Genomic DNA, 22317 nt, shown 5'->3' on the forward strand with positions numbered 1-22317 from the left:
CTTTTCTTCCACTATAAGTGGAGCGAGAAAGATACAGAACTCTCTCTCTCTCTCTCTACATATACAGGTATATGGATTTGTTTTTTTCTTTGCTATTTGCACTTTTATTCTTGTGATTTTGAGTAGTGCAGCTGTGACAAATTACTTCCCACAGAGGGTAATGTCTGTCTGTTGTTCTATCCATCTCTTCTTAGCTTGAATAATAACATTGAAGATTTGACATGGGGGCACGCATAGACGAACAACCATTCGGGCTCACACACACCAAGGGACAATTTAAAGTGTGGGAAGAACATGCAAGGCTGAAATACAAACTCTGGACTTTAACACTGTGAGGCAGACTTGCAAGCCACTGCTGCAACAAAAATTACAAGTCTAAAATGATAAACATCATCATTTTGCCCAGTTAGAAAACGTTCATGACTAATATCATGGCAAGTACGGATATACAGTACCGGTACATAAATCAAACCCAAATAGTGCTTCAATGATCGGTGTACCTTTATCAGGAAAGAAATCGACTGATACTCACTTATCAGTGTTCCAGCTTTATTTGTGTAAATAGCTACTCTTTAATGCACTTGGGATTATAACTGGTTCAAATAAAATGGCAAATAACAAAAGCATGTTATAAACATGTATCAGTCACTTAAAAAAGACAACTATATAATATCATGACATACAGTATGGTGTAACAGTACACGCGGTCTGAAAAGAAAGACAATGTCGTAAAATGTGTCCTTTCAATTCTGGTGTTATCGAGATTCAAATCGAAGCGGCTCATGACACAGTAAGACTCACTGTTGACTGAGCCAACTTATCTGTGTGTGTGTGTGGTCCTTTTCAATTTGAGGTTTGCTCCAACTCATTGTCGAACTGATCCTACACACGACAACACAAAAATCTAAACCTTTTCATTCACGGTGGCCGCTGGACATAACACTGTAGAGATTGCCATCTTAAAACACAAAAGCAGACAAGTTATTACCTAACCCAAGTTAATGGAGACATTACAAACTGAAATATGACTGCACGTAACCAGGGTAAAGAACCTCTAGCCATATCTGGGCTTGATCTGGCAACGTTAACAACAAATTCAAGTTTGGAGGAAATGCTTATAATTCATACATTTAGTGTGGCCCTTAAAGAACTTGATGAAAAATGAAATAGCTCCTGATAGGTTCCTCGCTCCTGCTATACAAAATCTTGGTATAGGGGCATGTATTTGCAGCATTTGTCAGCCATACAACAAAGACGAGAGTTGAAATGTTGGCTTACTTCACCCAGTATTAGCACCGAGTGACCGACATTACCTTTGGCATCATAGCAGGAAAAATGTCCAGCATTTGTTTAACGTACACATACAGCAAAGGCAAAAATGAAAGAAAACATGTTAAAAATGCGATCAGTAGCTGACTTTTGTTGTTGTTGTCTTGTCTGTGGCCACTGGAATAAATAGAACACAAGTTATTGCTTGTGATGTGACGCCTACACGGCTAAACTGCGACGTGTGTAATATGGACCTGAGACTTTGAGCAGCCCAGATCGACTGAGAGTCTTTTGGAGTTCACGTTTCTTTAGTGAGGACACTTCAACGTCACTGCGTCCTCTGAGCGAGTGGATGTGCAGGTTTTGACATTGTTTTTAGTTTGTTTGTTGTAGTGATTAAGCATCTCCAGCTCATTGCAGAAGATTATCAAACACACAGTCTGGAAGGATGGAGATCTTCAGCTTCTTCTCTGGCCAACTGTACTCTTTCGGTAGTTTTGTCTATTAGAAGAAGAAAAGAGAGTTAAGTCAGTCACATAAAAATAGAGCAGAAAAACATACAATTTGGGAAGATCTACTCACATCCTCATGAGTGTTAAGATCATTTAAATCCCCAAGCATCTGATCCACAAACTCTTCAGTCAACAATATCTACACAGGGAACACAGATAGTCATTCATTACAGGGGCGGTCAACCCAAAAAGCTTGGTTCCAAATTTTCTGCAGCCCCACTAGTCTACACACGGCACTCTGATTGATACTCTGTTCATGGCATAGGACTGAAACAGTAAAATCCACCCGTTTTCGTCCATCTCAGGGGGCGGCCATTTTGCTACTTGCTGTCAACTGAGAATGCAATCACAGTTGCTCAGGGCTCAAGTGACGACCAATCATGTCTCGGCTTCAGAAAACAGTTGAGCCGTGATTCGTCTTCAAACGTTTTTTTTCTGGAAGCTACTGCATGGCCAATGGCAACTATTTGAACCAACACACACACACGCACACACGTTTTTGTGCGTACCTGAAGCCAAGGGCCGTGGGCTGCGTATGGATGCTCCTCAGTAGCAAAGGCTCCCTCCACCCCAGTAGACACAAACGTAATAGCCGTGTCACCGTTAATACTTTTGAAAGTAAAATGTCTGCCATGCAGCAAGCGGCCCCTGTGAGACATTCAAGCAAAGTCTCTTATACAACTCAGGAAGTAGTGCGAACATACTCTCTATTAGTGCAGACGTGGGAAAGTGAACCAGTAACCCTGAAAGCTTACATTTCAACCATGTTGCCTAACCATTTGTTAAATGATAAAATGCGTCTAGTCAATTTTCTCATTCATAAGGTTTGCCCAAGGTTTGCCCATGGTCTTATCCGCCATAAAATAGTGCAAGTGTAAAAACACAACGCAACAAAGCTAATATGAAGATGCAAAATGCCTCGCACCGTAAGCAGAGTGGAAGCAGTGTGCCGGACTCTTGGTTAAATTTCAGATGGACACTTTCCAACTGTCGTGTTCGGACTAACTCGTGCGGGACGATGGCGGTTGAGGTCTCGCTTTCCAAACTGTCCTTTCGACTTCTGAGAAGACAGGGGAAAAAAAAGGAAATATAAGTGAGGAAGTCCTTCAATACACAGTGAGGAAGTTGCTGCGTGACACAAACAATTGGTGTTTCGGAAATGCTTCTGTGCAACCGGGATTGACAGTAAACCAGTTCGACACATTTTTTTTTTTGAAGAAGCGCTGCAGTATATTCGTGCCTTGACTTGCAAGTTGACTTTGTTTCGTGGACACGCTCGCAATACAGTGGAGCCCACACGTACTTGTGGTTTGGGCACCCTTGGATTCCCATTTTCCGATTTTTGTTCTTTTTTTTTCTCCAACATTTTTTAAAATACTTCTGTTTTTTGCTCGATGTCACCCATTTTTAGGGGAAATGCATATTGAATATTTATCAGCGCTTTTTGAAGAATTTCTTGGTTACAAAAGTGTTTACCCCTCCTCTCCTATGCATTTTACGTGCAAATTTTGTGGGCCTCCTGCATCCTATCCCAACAAAATTTTTAAGTTTTTTAAAAAAAGTTTTAACATACTACCATTATAAGGGACAGATTTGTTATGTCTCTCGAGGTACTTCGTAACGACTTTGTAAGAACGGTTGTTCCATCATTGCATTACATTTTTTAAATAATATAATACGGCCCTTGCAAGACGATAAGAACTAAAATGGCCCCTGACAGAAAAAAATGATTCCAACCAGTGCGTGCGGACTCACTGAGGTCTGTCATGTCTCTGGCTGCCGATGGGGGGCAGTGGTGCCTTGGTGTTAAACTCCAGGCCTTTCCTTAAGGTCTCCCTGATCTTTTCTGTATCTGTCAAAGCAGCACAAATGGTCAACGCGGAATGCTCCCATCATGCAGCGCAAACACATCCCCAAAAAGAAGCACCTTTATCGGAGAGCCTGCGAGGCTGCGAGCCGATGCAAATGGACCGACTGTCCTCGTCGTCATCTGGCGGTCGACTCAGGTCGTCCCACACGCACTTGGCGCTGACCCCGCTCAAGTTGGAGCCTTCCGTCTCGATGCCGTGGTCCACTCTCTCCTGCTTGGATGAGCAAGACAGACGCAATCATCAACACTAGGCCTGTAGGGCTGCTGTGGCACCAAAAGGCAGCGCTTCGGGCTCTTGTCGAGTCACAAACAAGGGTTTAAAAATGGAAGGTGACCCTTTTCCTAATTTGGAGCCATTTCAATTTTTATGAAAAACAAGTACGCATCACAATACCCATTCCTCAAGAAGGGACAACTTGATCTTGCACGGTGCCAGTATCAATGTCTCGAATTTTGAAATACACTGCAATAAAAATAATGTGTCCCACCCTTAATTTTTTTGTAACCCTTACTCAGTCGCCTTAGGTGAGCGGACAGAACGTAATTCAGCCTTACTTGTAGATGTGGATCGATGTCAAAGATGGTCTCCCCTCTCCTCATGTCTGTGATCAGCCAGGGACCGCCAGCTCTACATACACAACAGCAGTCATGAACAGTTCGACAAGACTGCATTTTTAACATTAAAAAAATGTGTTTTTCTCCACTTTGAGGAAGAGAACATGAAAATGTAACATGTATTTCTACTGTTTTAAATATGCAGTAGTTATTTTGTGTTCAGTTGTGTCAAATGACTTGACTATTCCCCCTGTCGGACTGACCCAGAGAGATACTGAAAAATATTTTTTTTTTCAGGAAATTATAGCTATTAAGCTGCCTTTGAGTTCAACTCACACTCGAAGCCCTCGCATCAATTCCAAGATGCCTTGGCCGTTCCACTGCTGCGCCGCCTGCAGCTCCTCTGTACAAACGCCCACAATCTGCCAGCCACAGTACAACATGTGAGATTGAGGTATGCTTGATGATAAATCGATGCAACGGGTGGTCGATACACTCTTAAAATCTCAGATTTATTACAGCAATAGTGTGATATCTGATTTTAATCTATTGCCCACCTTCAGTTTATGGAAAACACTAATGACAAGACATTGTCCTTTAGAAAAAAAATGCTATTTTTATATTTTTTTCTCTCTCTTCTGGAATTGGTTTTCTCTCCAATAAACAAGAAATTGCTTTTTTCCAGGCGTTAACTTTCCAGAATTTTTTTTCCTTAGACATAATGTGAAAGTACGTGCTTCCTGTGTGAAAAAAGGTATGTAAACATAATCCCCACCCCCCAAAAAAACCAAATGGGTCCAATTGATTCTGTCCCCATCTTCAACGGGCTCCTGTCATGCCATGTGCAAAACAATATGAAAATAATTCCACTTATGTCGGTTTATTAGCTCGTCGCTCTTTAGAGTCCCTAAATTGCTAAATTTGCATCACTGGCTGTACTTTTGTAGACTGGCATTTTTCTGTTCACAGCTACGATGTTTGTATAAGCAATACAAATCAGCAGCGATGCGCTTGGACCTATAGCAGCCCAAAAAAAAATACAAGCAAATAAATAAACAATACTGTATATCGCTCTGAAAAACGTACATTGAATGAATTGCCCAGCTCTTGTCTATGCCATGAAACATTCCTACCCACCTGCAGGAAACTGACGGTGCCAAAAGGAGTTTGAATGGGATGCATTTGAGGGTCCTCCGTGAGCAACATATGCTGGATGCGAGACTCGCTGTTGTCTAGGGGATTGTGCCACGATATGTGGTCGCCACTGCAAAACGTGTTTTCTGTGGGGGCGCGAAAAGATAAATTCTCATCATTCATGTGTGTTAGTTTGCATTTAGATCACCAGTGAGGGGCTGCGAGTGTGCCAACTTCAAAGACACCCATTCCGACAAAGCAGAGTTAGCACTACAGTAACGGACAAAGAGAACAATCAGAGTAAAGGTTGACACCTCATGGCAAGAAAACTCACTTTACATTTGCATCTGCTTGGGAGGTAGAATGCACAAAGCTTCGTTTGGTTATGGGGTAAACATGTAGGGAGGCGGGGCGGATCAGTATTCGCTGAGCTCAGACGCCAGGCCCACCCACGAGCAAATTGATCCCAGCTGGAGGGCTGAGAGATGAGACTGGAGAGAACGGGCTTCTTCCAGAATTGATCAAAATGTCTCTTTGTCCCTTTCAATGTTATAGTTTTTTTAGAAAGGCTCTGGCATGATGTATGCGCATTTCACAGCGGAACCTCAAATGTCAAATTCAACACTCTTACAAGTCGGACACCAAACAAAATCTTCATCCCAAATAGCCACGTGATGGTCACCCACCCTGGCCTATAGGACCAACTATGCACATGTATATTGTTTTGGGACATATGTAACCACAAAGCAGAACAGGTGAAGGCAACATCAAAAACAAACAAAAAAATATTAATCATCCTAGCTACAACTGCTAAAAGAACATCAAATCTCTCTGACCTGGCAACTCAGTACAAAATAAACATTGTCATAAAAGCACATAGAAATTAAATCAACATATCAGACCATTGTCAAATAGACCATCGACTAAAAAAAAAAATTATACTAAAATAGAAGAAAACTATTTATAACAAACAACCAACTGTCAGTAGCCGACTAGACCACAACCCAAACTAAAAGAAAACCTTTTAGCATTTACCTCTTTGGGTTGTTGTCATGTCCGAGGCTAAACAGGGACATTTACGCCACCATACTGACAATATTGATCAAAATAAAATATCAGAGGTGCTACAGCGATTAAGGCCATTAAAACTGGTACAGTGAGACCATGAGACATTTACAAGTGAGATTTGTGAGGCACATTACATGACATTTAATTACAGTATAATTACATTGAATTATGTCTGCCTGCAACAAACTTTTTTCAATATTAGATTCATCTGTCAACTGTCAGTTGATCGATGATTCAAAAGATTCAACTATTATGGAAACCTGAAGCAGCCATTTCCAGTCATGCACATTTGGATGAAATAGTGACTACAATTACAAAGAGTAGATTCTTAACATTTGGCAAACGGCAACATGGTGATATGGCAACGGCGGTCACAGGGGGGTTGTCAAATAAAGACCACTACAGGTAATAACTTAGCTGATTGCGACCGAGCTGAGCCAGTGAAGCAAATCAAATACGGAGAATGCTCTCCGAAATTGACATTTTTAGAATTCCCTTCCACTGAATAATTCTTATAATAGTTTGAGAACAACATGGGACATAAAATAGAAGCTTTTCATTTTAGATTCATCCTCTGATGATTATTAATGACGACTGACTGTAGTTTGGCCCATCAGTGTGCTGTGCTTCTCACCCGATTGGAAGACGTAGCGCGCCAAGCCTTGCATGAGTTCAGCCGGCCAGGTGGGAGGGGCCGTCTCCCCCATCTCTCTTTTCAGTCGAAAGGTGAGCTCGAAGCCAAAGCCGCTGGGTTTGTCTATTCCTGTGAATCTGACACAAACACATGTGGTGAGACATAAAACAGCAGTTGTGCTTTTAGACCCCTCGCATATGCATAAGTCTTGTCAGAGGCACAATGCTAATCCAAATTAACAGCTTGTGGTGAGATAATGAAGAACATGCTAATTAAGGGGACACCCAGGAAGGAGGTGTTGAGAACTGGGGAGCGGGGAGCTGTATTTTAATTTGTATTTAGACACAGACAACAACGTTCATCTTTTACATTTTGTAATGCCTGTAATGAATTTATACATGTTTGAAATCAAAATATATTATGTCACATAAACATAAAAGTATAACTGTGGTCTCCCTACACTTCAGCATTTCTGATGTTACTGACTGGTAAAGTTTATTTTTTTCTTTATTGATCTAGATATGCCACGGTCATGTTAAAGTAGCTTCTGTCCATGCTGCCGTAGCTTCGTAAGCGTCCATTCATGGGTGCCATTATTGGGGTGTTGTTTTGCACAATGCACGAATTGGCACTATTTACACTCACTGCGCACGCGCCTTTAGCATCCTCTTTCACGACCAACCTTCCCAGTTAACATCCGTATGCTTTCCTCAGTTATGTACGCCTTTCCTCTACATAAGAAGCGAGTCAGCACATCAGTCAGTCAAGCTGCATTATAGTGATATATCATATCTCATTGATGAATTATACCCCAAATATGTAAAATAATGATGGAATAAAATGGTCCAATCAAGTCGGCTATACACCCTCGACCTTCCAAACTAGTAAACAACCATTACTACTTACTCGTGAACCCTGTTGTCTCCATACAGGTCGCTGAGACCAAAGCTGACGTAGTGCCAATGCTCCTGGACGTCCTGAGCTGGACACCCCGTATTTCGATACATACTAATGTAGTCTAACGGGTCTGGACCCCCTAACCTGCAACAAAACACAATGATCCATTGAATGATGTCACGCATTGCCCCGGGTTTACACTTTCATACAGCGTGAACCAACACATATGGACATGCAACGAGCGCGGACAAACAATGGAATAAACATTGTATGCTTTTATTGCTCAGCTTGTTAGGCTTGCGTGAAACTAACCAGTTGTACGTTCGGAAAGATTGGAAATAAAATCACGACGAACGTTCAGCTGCTGCGTTAGCTCCGAAGCTAACTTTTTACACCCACAACCACTTAGCACAATTCAAGCGATCTGAACATATTAACAACAAAAGACTAGGTTTTGACCAACCAGTATTTGACAATGGCTGTAACTTGTAGCGGGTTTGCTTGATCGGGATAAAGTCGCCGACATTCCCCGTAGATAGCCTGCAATCCTGGGGGAAACAGTGACGATAGCCCGTGCGCCTGGGCACCGCTGTTAGGCCGTATTTCATCCATGCCACGGCCTCGAAACGAACCTTATTAAGCTACAAACCACAATGTGACTGAGACAATTCCAAACGAACTACCGCTCTTCGGATAACATGCGTTCCACTACACTAGAAAGGGCGAGCGGGGTTAAGGATTTAATATGTGCTTCGCCCAGATGGGGCCCAGCCTGTTCAGCATCCTCTCCGAAAACGTGAGCGATTGGTCAGTAGTGCGTAGTGACGTTTTAGATTGACGTCGCTATGAACGAATGAAAGGAATTTGTAGTTTGGAGTTTATTATTTAGTAAAATCGACGAATATGCATAATATTTTCGCATTCACTGTAGATAATTCTGCCGAGGTTGATGTCCAACGCCTACTATATCCTGTAGGAATTTTGCAGTTGCTTTAAATGGGAAACACAGTTGCCGAGTGGTTAGCACAAAGCGTATCTCAATATCCTTAATTAGTAAATTAGATTTGATAACATACATTTAAATCTATGTTAATTTCTTTCAGAAGAGTGTATACATCTGGTAGCCCATACATTAATCACTACCCAAAATGTGCTCTTGGTTGTAATAAAGTTAGTGAGGACATTTTCGTATCAGTTCTGAGATTTTGGGCTTGTATCTGTGTTATTTAGAGGTACTCTTTGCACACTCAAAAACAGTAAGTTAGGTTTGTTGAATTATTTAATTGTCCACAGCGTGAATAGTTGTTTGCCATGGCAATTTCTGGTATGTGCAATATGACCTGCCTCACAGAGCATTTCCGGGGGTGGGGGCGTGAGCTGCAATGTGCCGCCACTGCAAAAATATTTCGTGAAATGATTTTCCAATGGCATTTTGACATTGCTACGGAGCCCCTAAGGGGACATGTGAGATAATGAAGAACATGCTAGGACATCTAGGACCCCTAAGGACTTCCATGTCCCCTTAGGGGCTCCGTACATTGCCATATGGAAGGTTGAATTTGAGAATTGCGAATTTGAAGATTTCGCTATTAAACTAAGTGATGGGTTATTGATATCAAAGACGTATGGCATTCCGAGTAAATAAGGTTAGCTAATTGTTGGAATGGGCATGAAAGTGTCACATGCCCCCATGTGTTAATGGTGAATTGAAAACGCTACTTAACCAGAGATCGATCTCTCATTGCTCATTGACAATCAAAGACTGCAATTTGTGATGCTCCTTACTTTTTTGCTTCAAATGAATTGACATTACATTAGTGTAAGAACAAGTTAGTACGCTTAGAAAAATGTCAGTGGGTCTCCTGCAAGTTTAACAATGAAAGTACTCAGTGTGCATTTATATTTGTAAATGGTAAATGGTTTTACTATTTTTATGCCATTCTTTTGTGAACTACAGGTACATATAGTAAATATTGTGATAGTATTGTGAATCTCACACAACAAATGTCAAATACAGGGAAAGTGATGAATTTTATTTCACATCAATATAAAACAGATGACTACATTACATATATTTCGAGAAATATACAGTACCTCTGACATGTATTTCCATTCTCTGCTGCTGTGTCGTTGTTAGTGCCATGCCAAAAGAACTGAGCCCATAGATGACACCTGAAGATGCGACCATCTATGGAATTCAGTTCTCATAGTGGAGCACATTTGAAAATGAGGTCCTCAAAAAACATTAGATTCATTGAAGATGACAAAGCATTGGCAATGCAATGTGTACTAAGTACCTGACTGATAAATACTTTACAGAGGCAGATAAAATCCTGACTTACTGTCCTCAAAAGTGGCAAATAAATGACAATAAACGATACATGAAGTTGGATCACAGGCCTTTTACAATATACTACACAACCGAAGTATCATTTTTAAATGTCCTCCGTTTCATGATAAATGTGAAAAGAAAGTGAAATTAAACCTGTCGAAGTAAATTATGGTCACGTTGCAGCCTGCTGAATATCACTGCATTTTTTTCTTCTTTATTCCTGGAAATGGTTCACTACTACCGAAAGGACAGTCTCTGCCTGATAAGCTGATGCAAGCACAGATAGCACTTGTCACCGGATGATGTGTCCCAAAAATTACAAGCACTTCACGCTCGGGAAAACCAGCTTCAAGACTGTAGTTAAAATCCTATGAGGAAGTTTTATATTCACAAACAAAACTCATTCATTCATTGACTGGATTGGCTGCAGAGTGACTAGTGTAGTTCCTGATAAGACAAGAGTCATTCAGAACAATGTCTTTGAGGATATGCATTACAATCGAAGAATGGCCACACCTGAGCTTGGCCAGGAAATGACAAATATTCCTATCGCAAAAGTGCCAAACAACCGGTTCAACAACCTAAATCCTTGATGAAGACATGGCGAGGTGTCCATGCTGTCATGATGATAAAGTTTAGGTGAGTTAAGCACCTTTGTAAAAATGAACTCTTTTCTCTGTGACTCTTTAAAATGAGTCAAATTAGTTCTCACCCTTGATACTTGCCTCTCTTGGTCAAGTGCATCCATCCCATCAATCTCTTGGATAGTCAGAAATGTTACATTTCAGTTCTCAATAGGATCTGCTTTCCAAAAATGCACCAACGTAAGGTGTCGCCGCCGTCTGCTCCGTAGCTCATTGAACAGTGTAGTGACTTGACATCCTGCCCCGACCTTAAATACCATCATGTTTAACATCACTCGCCGGTTTACCTCCCTCCAGCCCGCCCTCCTCACGTCGGTTATTCATACACTCCCCCTGTTTGGTAAGCTCACCAGTCACTTCCCAGTAAGGAGGAAACAGTGGGAGTCAACAGCACGCCCCCACACCGTGAATCAACACATAATAGTTTCTGAGGAAAACCATCTGACGGGCCCTGACCTCTATTCTCATAAAGTAAAGAAGGGGAAAGGCTGCGTCTACTGTTGGAGTCAGGAATTCCCCCACAGGTTTGCGTACAGCTGTCAGGCTGTGACGCCACGATGACGAAGTAGGCGCACACCCTGATCCAATGTGTGCAAACCGAAACTCGAGACTCGGACTTGGAAAGCAAAATATTTACAATCATCTGGAAATGATAGCAGATCATTATAGTTGTGTAATGTTATCTGTATGGTCGTGTGTTTTTTTTCCCGATTTTTTTGACGGCGGGCAGGTCTGGGGATTGTCATAGGAATCAATTGTTCACTAATGGTGTCTGAGAATAACTAGTGTTGCTGCTCTTATTAGTACTGTTCTAATCGTAATATGCGACTTGTGTGGGCGGATGGGGTATTAAAAATCAGTCATGAAGAATAGATCTTTGCAGGTCCCTGTTGTGGTCCAGAGAACAACTGGATGATGACGTCAGCTGTGGAAAAGTTGAGTTACATCTACGCAAATCTTTGCTATGGCACAACTCCAGCAGCAACATTATTGCTCAATAGGATAGCGACAAGGAAACAAGAATTCAGAACCCCCCCAGTGACTAGAGTAAATATAAAACAGGATTTGGAAATGACCTGCCAGTGCCTTTTTAAACAGAATCCACCCCCAAAAAAGTGTTTTAGGGTAAAAGGCTGTTTAGTCTTGTTTGGGTCACTTTTGTTTCCTCCTATGACTGTGTTGTGTCAAACGGACACAACAGATAAGCAGATCATGAAGTCAAAAAACATTTCTGAATGTCTATCAACAAGACCAGTCTTGATACATATTTCTAAACAAAAGGCCCCAACAGGTTACTTCACTGCATTTCCTGGATATCTATTTGCATTTTCCAGGATGTAGCCGGTATCAGCATGTGTCACATCTTGTGGCTTTTAAACAAACCACACCCAAATTTGGGATTCATTTATTTTTTAATTCGACTTTTTTTTTCCACAGAAGGAGCAGATCACGAAAGGCAGAGATCCTTTTCCAGATTTACTCTTACAGGAGACCCCCCAGAGACCGACCACAGACCTACCGTGACGCCCAAATCCTCTTTCAAGCAACATCCTTGGGCAGCCGGATAAGTTGCAATTGACATTTTGTTTTGGACTTCAGAAACAAGCCTGGCTTTCATACTGCTGTTTGAACATGGGGGAAATCACTCACAAAGGTCACTGAGCCCATTTCCTTTTCTTTGCTGCCAGCGCATCTAAATTGACCTGCAACTGCCCCCCTTTCAACTGCTCCTCACTTACTGGAACATATCTATATAGAGTAGGTACAGTTAAAAAAAAAACAGCAATCATGTCAGTCATTTTTTTATTAAACATGGTTGTATACACAGTAAGACTTGTGGCTCACGTGTCAGTCCATTTAAAACTATCTTCAGAGGTTTTCCATTTCAAAAATATACTCAAACTTTAAATCATGGCATATACTAATAATAGTCACCACTATTTTTAAAGAAACACACATATACCACAAATATTTCTATATTTAATTATTTCAAATTCCAATAGCGGTCTGACAGGCAGGCAAAGTTCTTTGTGAGATTAAAAGCAGGGCGGTAAGCTTTTGAGAACAGGCTCGTAGGCTACTCATGTAGTCCATGGGCACTACCTGGTTGCCGTGGGCACCCAGTCTGTGATCCCTGGTCAAGACTGTGTTTCTGGTTAATTTAATGTTATTGTCACTGACAAAAATTCTGACCCCAAACTTGTGAAAAGTATTCTGCATTTATTTTAAATATTTTAGTAAAAAAAAAAAGATCAAATTCAAGAAAAGTACAACTTGGAATTTTTCAAATGTGTTTTTAGTTTTGTAATATAGGCATATTTGTTGTGGACATCTTTGTACGGGTTGGCCTGTTTTCACTTGGCCCACCATGAGCTAGTGTGATTCTTTTTTAAAACGCAAGACAACAACATGTCTCTGAAGTCCATCTTCACTAGCCCACAGGTGATTCAGAGAGAAAACCCCCCTTTCTTGCACAAAAGTCTCAAAGAGATGTAAACCACCACCCACACCAAAGTAGTGGGACTTGGTGGCCACATAGACATGCCCACGCGGTGCCAAAAGTTTATGAAAGGTGTCGTGTAGCGCAGGGTAATAAGCCGTGTTGTAGATTGTCTCTGAAGTCAGGATAATATCATATTTCAACACTGGGTCTTGACTCGAGGCCAAAATACAAAAGGTGCGCCAGTCACCAGAGAAGAACCGACACCTTTGCAGGAAAATATCTCTTGTGTCACGTTTTAGTTTTATCTTACGTTCTTCTTCCCTGTCCGTTCCCTTACTCTTTCCTTTATTGTCATCATCATCATTATCACTGTCATCATCTTGGCAATTGAGAATTACATTAGACACAGTGAGCTGCTCAAGGACTGTGCTGTTATAGTCCTGGAAGTGGACATCCCTGGCTTTTCTCTTCAGAGACAAAATTCCCAAAAGCCCGGCGCCACAGCCGAGATCCAAGACAGCCTTGCCGCCAAACGTTTCGCCTTCCCTCTCGATTACCTCCAGGAGGTCGTATGTGCACTCCCACACCTTCAATCCGCCCTCATACACTCCCGAGATGAGGTCAGACCTCTGCTCGGCCGTGCGGCACAAAATGTTCTCCGTGTCCTCCCTCTCATAGACGGTCTTCTCAAAAACTGTCTCGTTGAGAAAGTGCAAGGGAGGAAGAGTGCCAATGGTGAGGGTTTCATATATGGCGTCATCAAGTAAGTGTAGAGGATCAGATGGTGGGAAGTGCTCTTTGGCCACTTTTACTGCCTCTGCTGGGCAACCACTTTCATTTACCTAAAAAATACAAAGCAATGAGGCAGTAATGAGGAACATGCATTGATTCAGTTTGGATACACCAAAGCTTCTTTTACACAGCAATCCTGCATAATTGTTGAAACAAAAAGTGTCTCCATTATTACAACTCACATATCTTCCCTCAAGACAATTGATTAAGAAAAATATGACGTATGATTCGCATTTTTTATGATCACAATTTAAATAAATGATATTTTTGGACAATCATTTTTACATTGACAGCTTTTCATGAAAAGCTTGCTCACTACACTAATGATGAGTGCTATGATTTTATCGTTCATGTGATTGAATGAATGACACGAGGGAAGTCACCACGTCATGAGTTGATGATTTGTCAACCAGTCAGAACAATTTGGGATTTTTTTCCCATCACATCATGGCTTTGAACCCTTCTAAAGAATGCTTGTCAGCCATAACAGTAAACAGCTCACTTCCCCTCAACTATTTACGTATCTGATAATTATCACGAGCCATAACTGACATTCACCTTATTAGTGGGGCGTATTTTGTAGTAGGTTAACAGTCTGTAAGTGGACGCGCTCTAGTGGATGAAAGTTTAATGTGTTGATCTAAATATGCACAGCTGGAAATCTTGACTCGTATTCGAAATTTGTCAAATTACCGGTAAGATTTTCGTTTGGATATAGTTAACTTCAGCCAGAGACTGTTACACCCGCGCTGCAAGAAGGAGAGATACCGACGCTCGTTCCTACCGACTGCTGTCAGGCTGATGAATAAAAAATAACAATCATAATAATAATAATAATTAAATGATGTGAAGGAAAATTGTAAATAGTACTGCGATTTATCCATTTGTGTTCATATTGTATTTAATTGAAAGATGTTTGTTGTTTTTTTTTCTCTTTCTCCTTTCTTCTTTCTACATACATTCTTGCTGCTGGAGGCTGTAAATTTCCCCAGTGTGGGACGAATAAAGGATATCTTATCTTATCTTAACATGTCCAAACACCATATTTACTATCGGTCTTCCACTACAGCCACCATGAAACTCAAGTTGGACATTACAAGCATTAGCACATATTTCATTGTTGTAATAATCCAAACTATTCATTATGGAAGCACCCATATTATAATACGTAGTGATGCCAGTCAATCACACGAACAACTTTAGAAAATAGCATATGCCTTGTACTTACAGGTTTCGCAAATATGTCAATCTTGTTAGTTGACGATGTTCTCCCCTGGACGTCGTCCGTGTTTGTCGTTGCACTTAAGTCAAAATTAAAACAAAACGACATATTGACTCGCAACAGAAAGCTCGATTTGGTTTAGAAAGCTGGCTGGTTGGTAGCCACTAGCCACGTTTCGAGCTCGCCGCACACACATTTGCCAGCAGCGGCACTTCAATTCCCAGAATTCACTGAGATATAAGAGACAAATCTAGACTCCTAGTGTGAAATTATAAAACAATTCTTTGGATATTGTATATAATACAGTGGTTGTATTTTTGTAAATTTTAAGGCGTGTAGTAGTGCTGAACGTGGAGCAATAATGTCACCGTGCATGATATCCGGACTCTACTGACCACGATGCTTTTCGCCAGACTCTCGCGCATGCGCACCAGCTCAGCAGCTCAAGCTCCAGCTCAACTATCACACGAGCTGATTTTTATCCGGCAACCCGTTGTTTTTTTAATGTCAATAATCCGGGTTTGGTCGCCCTTTTGAAAATGTCGATTGGAGGATGTATTTCACCAGGTTTTTCATTCATAAAAAAGTGAGTACCCCTCCACAAAAACGTGTCGCTCGCGAGACTTACGATGTGCACCTATTTAATTGTCAGCGCAGGAATGACACCTATAAGAGGCCAGATCGAGGGGGGTTTGGTTGCTGTCCGTTTGATGCAAAATGCCCATGGAAATGACTTTAAAATGCATTGTCTGTATGGGGCACGAGCAAACCTAACCGGTTGTCGATGTGCAACTATCCAACTCTACAACTACTCGTGTATTTTTTATCATGTAAATCAAGCAAGTCCGCTTGCAGACAATTTGACACAGAAAACCACAAAGCCTCCGACTCCACCCTCTTTGGAATGCAGCTAAACATGATTAGGTCTTTGTCAGACTTGTTTATGTCATTAATGACCTTGCGCCGCCACAGCCACGCTTCATTTAGTCATCCATCCATTATCATGTTGCTTATTTTTTTACAAGTGCCACCTGAAAAAATTGAAAAAAAATACTGTAAATATTGTATGCTGAAGTTAAACACAACTTAACTGCACTTAGCAAGTGGCCTGCATTGATTTAAAAACACTATGCACAGTTTGAAAATAAAATTTCAGGGATGTTTTCACATAACACTAGAGGGAGACCATGCCCGCACTGAGTACAGCCATCCATTGATTGTGAGCCGCTTATCCTCACGAGGATGTCACATAAAGACAAAAGAGGGGTTGTACCAAAATACTTGTGCTTACCCGATCCAATGTTGATATCGATATCAGTCCGATATTAGCCAAAAAAGTGTATCGGATTATATTGGTCTCCATTCAAAACCTTAGATATTAGCACTTATAAACAGTACGAGCAGTCCTTTCCAAACGCCGGTCCTGCTCTTCTGTCCAGCAGTGTCCTTTAATTTATTTTGTATTTATTTTATTCAAGTGCAGTACATTCTCATGTTTGAAATTGAAATTATGGAACCCAAATGTTTGGAGTAAAGGATATTTTTTTCTCATACCTACTGTTTCTGACTATTCTGTATAGATGTATTGATCAAGACTGTATCTAATCGAGATCGGTATCAGACAGTACTTTCGGTTGAAATATTGGTGTCATCCCTGAAGTGAAAAATGTGAAAATGTATCAGCACACCCCTACAAACTACCAAACATCCAGCCATGTATCCATTATCTGAACTATCCTCACAAGAATCGCAGGTATGCTGGAACCTATCAAAGTTGGAGTTGATGATTAGTCAGATTGCAGCTCCGTCGTCCGTCTGTTTGTTTTGGCAGTTTCACAAGTATTTTCAAAGTATTTAAAAGACGCTTCCCACGGTTTAAGGAGATTACCTTCCATTGTCTTCAAAATCCACTTTGTCAGTGGCGTTGACACTAGTGTCTGTGAGGCACTTTATTTAAGACACTTTTCAACTGGTATCAAGGTTTTCAGACTCTTTTCAGTGGAACTCAAACCCAACCTGTGAAAGCTGCAGGTGTCATAAAAGTGTCTGTTAACTGTAGTTTACAGACAGCGTTTTAAGCAAACGGGCTGTCAATTCACAGGTCGAGACAAACGAGTGCCTACATTCTCCACATAAGCATAGTGCAAGAAGAGTGCATCCTTGTCTTTACTTGGAGCTCAAAGATGTGGACTCAAATATGGCACAGGGTTGAGTGATGTAAAATGAAATCTCAGACACCCCAGCCCCACAGTCATAGTGACTGTGTTTTTATAATCTACAAAATCAAGGACAAAAACTACAAAACAAACCAACGGCAGCAGTAAATCTCCTTAATCATCTCCACTGATTTGTGTGTGTGTGTGTGTGTGTGTGTGTGTGTGTCTGTGTGTGTGCGTGTGTGTGTGTTTGTTCGATGCAGGTGACTGGTTGTTCCAAGTGCAGGATGCGGCGGCGGTGGTGTCCGGGCTCTCTCGTGCACCTGTTGCGCTGGATGCTGTTGCGGCTGTGTCCCAGGAGACGAGGATGCCAGCTGCCTCTGTGGATGTTGAAAATACAGGCCTACTTGAAACTATTACTGCACTCGCTTTATTATAACTCGCTCACAGATTCAAATGTGGTTTTTGACTCTTTGTTTGAGCCTTTGTTATGGACTGTGGATTATCTTACACGCTCGTTTGGCTTGGTAAGTAAGTGCATGCTCATTTAATCGGACCCAGCAAATGCACATTTTTGGGGGAATGTAACTTTTATTTGAAGTACATTTTAGTCAAATCATTATTTAACTGCCATTGGCATTGGCTTTCAAGAGTAAATATGCTTTTTACTTTGTAGGAATGCTGCCTCCTTTTTGATGAACACTACGTTCGTGTATTTAAATGTTGGTCTTGATGGTGGGACAGTAGTTAGAAAGCTCTGCATTTCTAGTAGAATACGAAGAGCTTCTCGCCCTAAATGTTGCTTTTGTTTTTGCTCATAAGGTGTTTGTGTGGATGGTGGTCGTACTGACCAGCTCCATCTTGCTGGTCGCCTACGTCGTCCTTTTGCCTAATGCACTCAGGACATATCCTACCGCATGGCTAGTCTGGCACCTTTGTTACGGACACTGGAACCTAGTCATGATCGTCTTTCATTACTACAAGGCCGTCAAGACTGCCCCAGGGCACCCGCCTGCTGTAAGACTGACACACAAATGATTCCTCATGATGGATTAGCTCAAGCAATGTTGTGCGTTTCTTTCAGGAAAAAAATGACATTCCCTTTGTATCTGTCTGCAAAAAATGTGTCATTCCGAAACCAGCGAGAGCGCATCACTGCGGTATCTGCAACAGGTGAGTTCTGCAAAGTCCCGAAATACAATTATTATTACTGTTTTGATAGGGAAAAAATTTTGACCTAAGATGTGACTCAAGTATAATCCCTTAAATTCCCTTTGTATTGACAACAAATATGTCTTTTAAATTTGATGCACTTGCAAGAAAAACAACCATGCCAAATTGGAATGCCAAGTTCATAAAATATTTTATGAAATAACAAGCAATTTTCTGCACTCTCAAATGCTGTGGGTGTGCCTATTGAATGTCCAAAGTCCAAATGACTTTGCATATCCCACCTCAACCAACAGTGAAGCACTCTCAAGTGGCTACTTCAATGTTTTTGGGGTGTAGGCATACTTTGTAGATCATTATTTATTTGCGAGTTGCAGTTGTGCCGCATAACCTGGAACGAAAGCGCTGCAAAACGTCATCATGCAGTCCGCAAATGCCGCCGGGCTACACTTTTGTGACCCCCGCTTGACATGGTCTTCTTCCTCTCAACAATATATTTCTTAAACTATGATATACTGTACATGCAAAAAAAATAAAAATTACTCTGCAGAATTTCGGCTTCCTCCCACATTCGGTACACATGCATGTTATTTTGAACCAGTCAATCCAGGCAAATTGTATTTCGACTCAAAAATCCATTTGTATATTTCATTTTATCTGTGCATTACCAATATCATCAAAATACTGTTGTTAACCACCTTCATTTGATCAAGCAAAGAAATAACTGACAGTGACACTCGTTTCCTTGTGCAGGTGTATTCTCAAAATGGACCATCACTGTCGTATCCTTTCTCACGTCCAATGTGTAAACTCCCACAGTGGCACAAGAGTCGTTTTCATACTTAGTGTCTTCCACTCAGCCTGGTTGAATAATTGCGTCGGTCATTTGAATCACCGTTATTTCTTCTCCTTCTGCGTCTTCATGACGTTGGGCTGTATCTACTGCAGCTTGAGCGGCAGAATCCGTTTCCTAGCTGCGTACAATGCCCTTGAGGTGAATGAATGCGCCGTTTCACCTTGTTAAACTGCTTGGAGCTCCTGATTATGTCCCCTAATGCTTTTCTACTGTGACTGCCTTTCTCCTTGGGGGGGTCTTTAAATGCTGGGCTTGGTATTCGTGGGCTGCTGCTTTAGCGTTTTAAGCATTTGGAAATGGAAAAAGCGGGGGTTCCCGTAACAGGGATGGGACCTTTAATAGGGCTTCTCCCCACTGGCCAGGTACTAACTTCTCATACCCAGTAACAAGTGTTTCTCTTTTCATTTCATTTACTGATTCTGGATTTTTTTTTAAGACTGACTATGCCACACCTGCACCTCCATACTCTTTGAAAGAAAAGATCATGGATAAGGGCATCATCTACATGTGGGTGCTCACCAGGTAAAATCTTTTTTCATGATCAAGTGTTCAAGTAGCCTCGCTGATGTTGTAGTGGTACAATTTACGGCACGCAGATAACATGCAGCCCGAGAGAAATTTTGATCAAGCTTGTTAGGCAATTGTAAAAATGAATAAAACCATTACACCCATATATTCTCAGTATATATATTTTATTTGATTGTGGCATGATTATTTTTTTTCATTCATTCAGCGTTTTTAAACAAATCTCAGTGAAGCCGCGACTGTGCTTCCGCACGGCAACACAACAAGGCTGTAATCACATGATTACATGACACTTTATGAGATGCTAATAACTTGCCAGTCTGCACAATTTGCCTTTAATACAACTTGCTAACAGGAGTGAGTGTGTAACCTCTCACCCCTAGCACTGTCCTAGCATGATGCAATTCCCCTACACACTAGCCTGCAGATCAAGCAGTGACGATTCTGCGACAACCTCAGAAGAGGAAAAATTAGCTCGGTTGACTTCAGCCACACAATGTGGGGTGTGTGGTACCGCATACAGAGAAATATGTTTGATATAATGTGTTGTATCATTTCAGCACAGTAGCAGTGGTCTTGGGAATACTGACCACGTGGCACGCACTTCTCATATCACGTGGTGAAACCAGCATCGAGAGGCACACCAACTCAAAAGAAAAGAGTCGAATGAAAAAAATGGGACAGGTGAGTGTTTTGAACGATTGTTTTTGTGATGAATCCTCGCTGGGATTAAGGGCTGTTTTCCTTTTCGATTAGTGTGTAAACTATCTCTTCACACTGTGCGTCAGGTGTACAAAAACCCATTCAACTACGGCAAGCTGCATAACTGGAAAGTCTTCCTCGGTGTGGAGAAGAGAAGGTGTGGTTTTTTTTTCCTGATGTTTTTGTCTGTGTTGTTTGTTTTAATTTGTCTGTGACCACCTGACCTAACCTCTGTTTGCATGTGAACTTGCAGTCACTGGGTCACGCGTGTCCTGCTGCCCTCAGCTCACCTACCATTCGGTGATGGCCTGACGTGGGACAGCTACCCTATCAAAAAAGAACCAATACTAGTTTAAGCTGTCAAGATGCTATGTTAAATTAAATGGGGTACACGCACACAATTTCCTCTCCCAAACCAGGTTTCTGCATAGTACCAAGACTGACCTGTCAGAGGCCCTGGGGCATACAGTTTTCTGAAAAATCCAAAGAAGAAGAAACCTTTTACCTAATCTGATGACTGTTTTTTGTGGTGAATGGCTTGTGAGACACATTATACAAACATTCTACTCAATCAGTTGCTCTTATTTGTTTTTTTGCGACAATGCAATCTACAGGTTGCTTACTAATTCGATTTCATGTCACAATTGTGATCTACCAAAAATTCAACCTGCTTAAAATTTACAACAGTCAGCCCCGACCGTTTTCTGAGCAGGCCAGGGAGCAAAAAAATCACCCCAAACACAGAAACAGTTCAAATTCGGCCCGGCTGATCAGTATGTGTGTACCCCATTTTAAGGCTGGCTTCAAGATGGATCCTGGTGGAAGTAAAGAAAATTGGGTGATAACAACCTCGGATACCTCAAAAACACTGTGGAATCTAATGGACTATGATATTTTATCATTCACTTTGATTGAATTGAAGCCAATAATTTAATGATTTTTACTGCTCATATCCTTCCAGAACTAATATAGTACTTGACGTGCCAGATAAACACCGCAGTAAAATGTTTTTATTTATCGGTATTGTTTTTATTTGTTTAAATTAATAAATCTTGTTTAAATAACTACACATGTGGTTCCTTTTATTCCGATTTGACTTGTAATGCATTACATTTGAACCTTGCTTATCGTAAACAAGGTCTATTGACTTTTATTTGATTTTTAGGGTATCACCTCATCTGTTACATCACCACATTGTTGGGGCAGACAGAACACACACGTGCAGGCACACACGATGCAATGTCAGTAGTGTGGGATTAAATCAGGCGAATGCCAGGTTTGAGCACATGGTATTAGAAATAAATCACAGCGGTACATATACACGACATTCAATATGTTGCAACCAGTATTGCCATTGTAGTCAAATATTTTGTCTTACTTTGGATTCTGAATGAAAAAGTTTTGTCAGTAGTAATATTTTTTTTTAAATAATTTACAAGGTTATGATCAGACCAAAATATTCAGAACAAAATTAACAAAACCTCATTATTTAACACACACACACGCCATTAATATAAAGTATATGAATCAAATTGT

General features: G+C 41.1%; 3 protein-coding genes and 2 long non-coding RNA genes across 11 annotated transcripts; 3 read left to right on the forward strand and 2 right to left on the reverse strand.

Moving 5' to 3' along the window:
* Positions 1 to 532: 532 nt before the first annotated feature.
* sufu (suppressor of fused homolog (Drosophila)) lies at positions 533 to 11167 on the reverse strand. Of its 4 annotated transcripts, XR_007965045.1 has the most exons (13): positions 8403 to 8551; positions 7949 to 8083; positions 7043 to 7179; positions 5344 to 5486; positions 4543 to 4628; positions 4207 to 4279; positions 3709 to 3865; positions 3537 to 3633; positions 2707 to 2841; positions 2291 to 2429; positions 1852 to 1920; positions 1524 to 1770; positions 533 to 1446 (listed from the first exon to the last, which is right to left on the reverse strand). XR_007965045.1 is itself a non-coding variant. In XM_052081283.1 (12 exons), the coding sequence occupies exons 1-12, from the start codon at positions 11017 to 11019 to the stop codon at positions 1681 to 1683; spliced, it is 1284 nt and encodes a 427-aa protein (XP_051937243.1). In that variant the 5' UTR covers positions 11020 to 11167; the 3' UTR covers positions 533 to 1680. The 4 variants fall into 4 exon arrangements, 3 of the variants coding, with proteins under 3 accessions (XP_051937243.1, XP_051937242.1, XP_051937240.1); XM_052081283.1 differs by lacking the exon at positions 8403 to 8551 and adding an exon at positions 10997 to 11167 and having other exon boundaries at positions 533 to 1770; XM_052081282.1 differs by having other exon boundaries at positions 533 to 1770; positions 3709 to 3862.
* On the forward strand, positions 4530 to 7547 carry LOC127610831 (uncharacterized). The gene is made up of 2 exons (XR_007965047.1): positions 4530 to 4660; positions 7026 to 7547. It is a non-coding gene; the product is annotated as an uncharacterized LOC127610831 (long non-coding RNA).
* Positions 11168 to 11346: 179 nt separating the features above from the next.
* On the forward strand, positions 11347 to 12748 carry LOC127610830 (uncharacterized). Its single transcript, XR_007965046.1, has 2 exons — positions 11347 to 11480; positions 11799 to 12748. It is a non-coding gene; the product is annotated as an uncharacterized LOC127610830 (long non-coding RNA).
* Positions 12749 to 13219: 471 nt separating this feature from the next.
* Positions 13220 to 15610, reverse strand: mettl18 (methyltransferase like 18). Its single transcript, XM_052081288.1, has 2 exons — positions 15379 to 15610; positions 13220 to 14200 (listed from the first exon to the last, which is right to left on the reverse strand). The coding sequence occupies exons 1-2, from the start codon at positions 15478 to 15480 to the stop codon at positions 13289 to 13291; spliced, it is 1014 nt and encodes a 337-aa protein (XP_051937248.1). The 5' UTR covers positions 15481 to 15610; the 3' UTR covers positions 13220 to 13288.
* Positions 15611 to 15786: 176 nt separating this feature from the next.
* zdhhc16a (zinc finger DHHC-type palmitoyltransferase 16a) lies at positions 15787 to 21850 on the forward strand. Of its 4 annotated transcripts, XM_052081285.1 has the most exons (11): positions 15787 to 15958; positions 17792 to 18055; positions 18351 to 18545; positions 18613 to 18701; positions 19452 to 19480; positions 19559 to 19692; positions 19833 to 19916; positions 19991 to 20076; positions 20640 to 20763; positions 20868 to 20938; positions 21035 to 21850. In XM_052081285.1, exons 1-11 carry the CDS (start codon positions 15926 to 15928, stop codon positions 21135 to 21137), a joined length of 1212 nt encoding a protein of 403 aa, XP_051937245.1. In that variant the 5' UTR covers positions 15787 to 15925; the 3' UTR covers positions 21138 to 21850. The 4 variants fall into 4 exon arrangements, with proteins under 4 accessions (XP_051937245.1, XP_051937244.1, XP_051937247.1 ...); XM_052081284.1 differs by having other exon boundaries at positions 19452 to 19692; XM_052081287.1 differs by lacking the exon at positions 19833 to 19916.
* The last annotated feature ends 467 nt before the right edge of the window (positions 21851 to 22317 follow it).

The sequence above is a fragment of the Hippocampus zosterae genome, chromosome 11, assembly GCF_025434085.1.
Source record: "Hippocampus zosterae strain Florida chromosome 11, ASM2543408v3, whole genome shotgun sequence".
Lineage (NCBI taxonomy): Eukaryota > Metazoa > Chordata > Actinopteri > Syngnathiformes > Syngnathidae > Hippocampus > Hippocampus zosterae.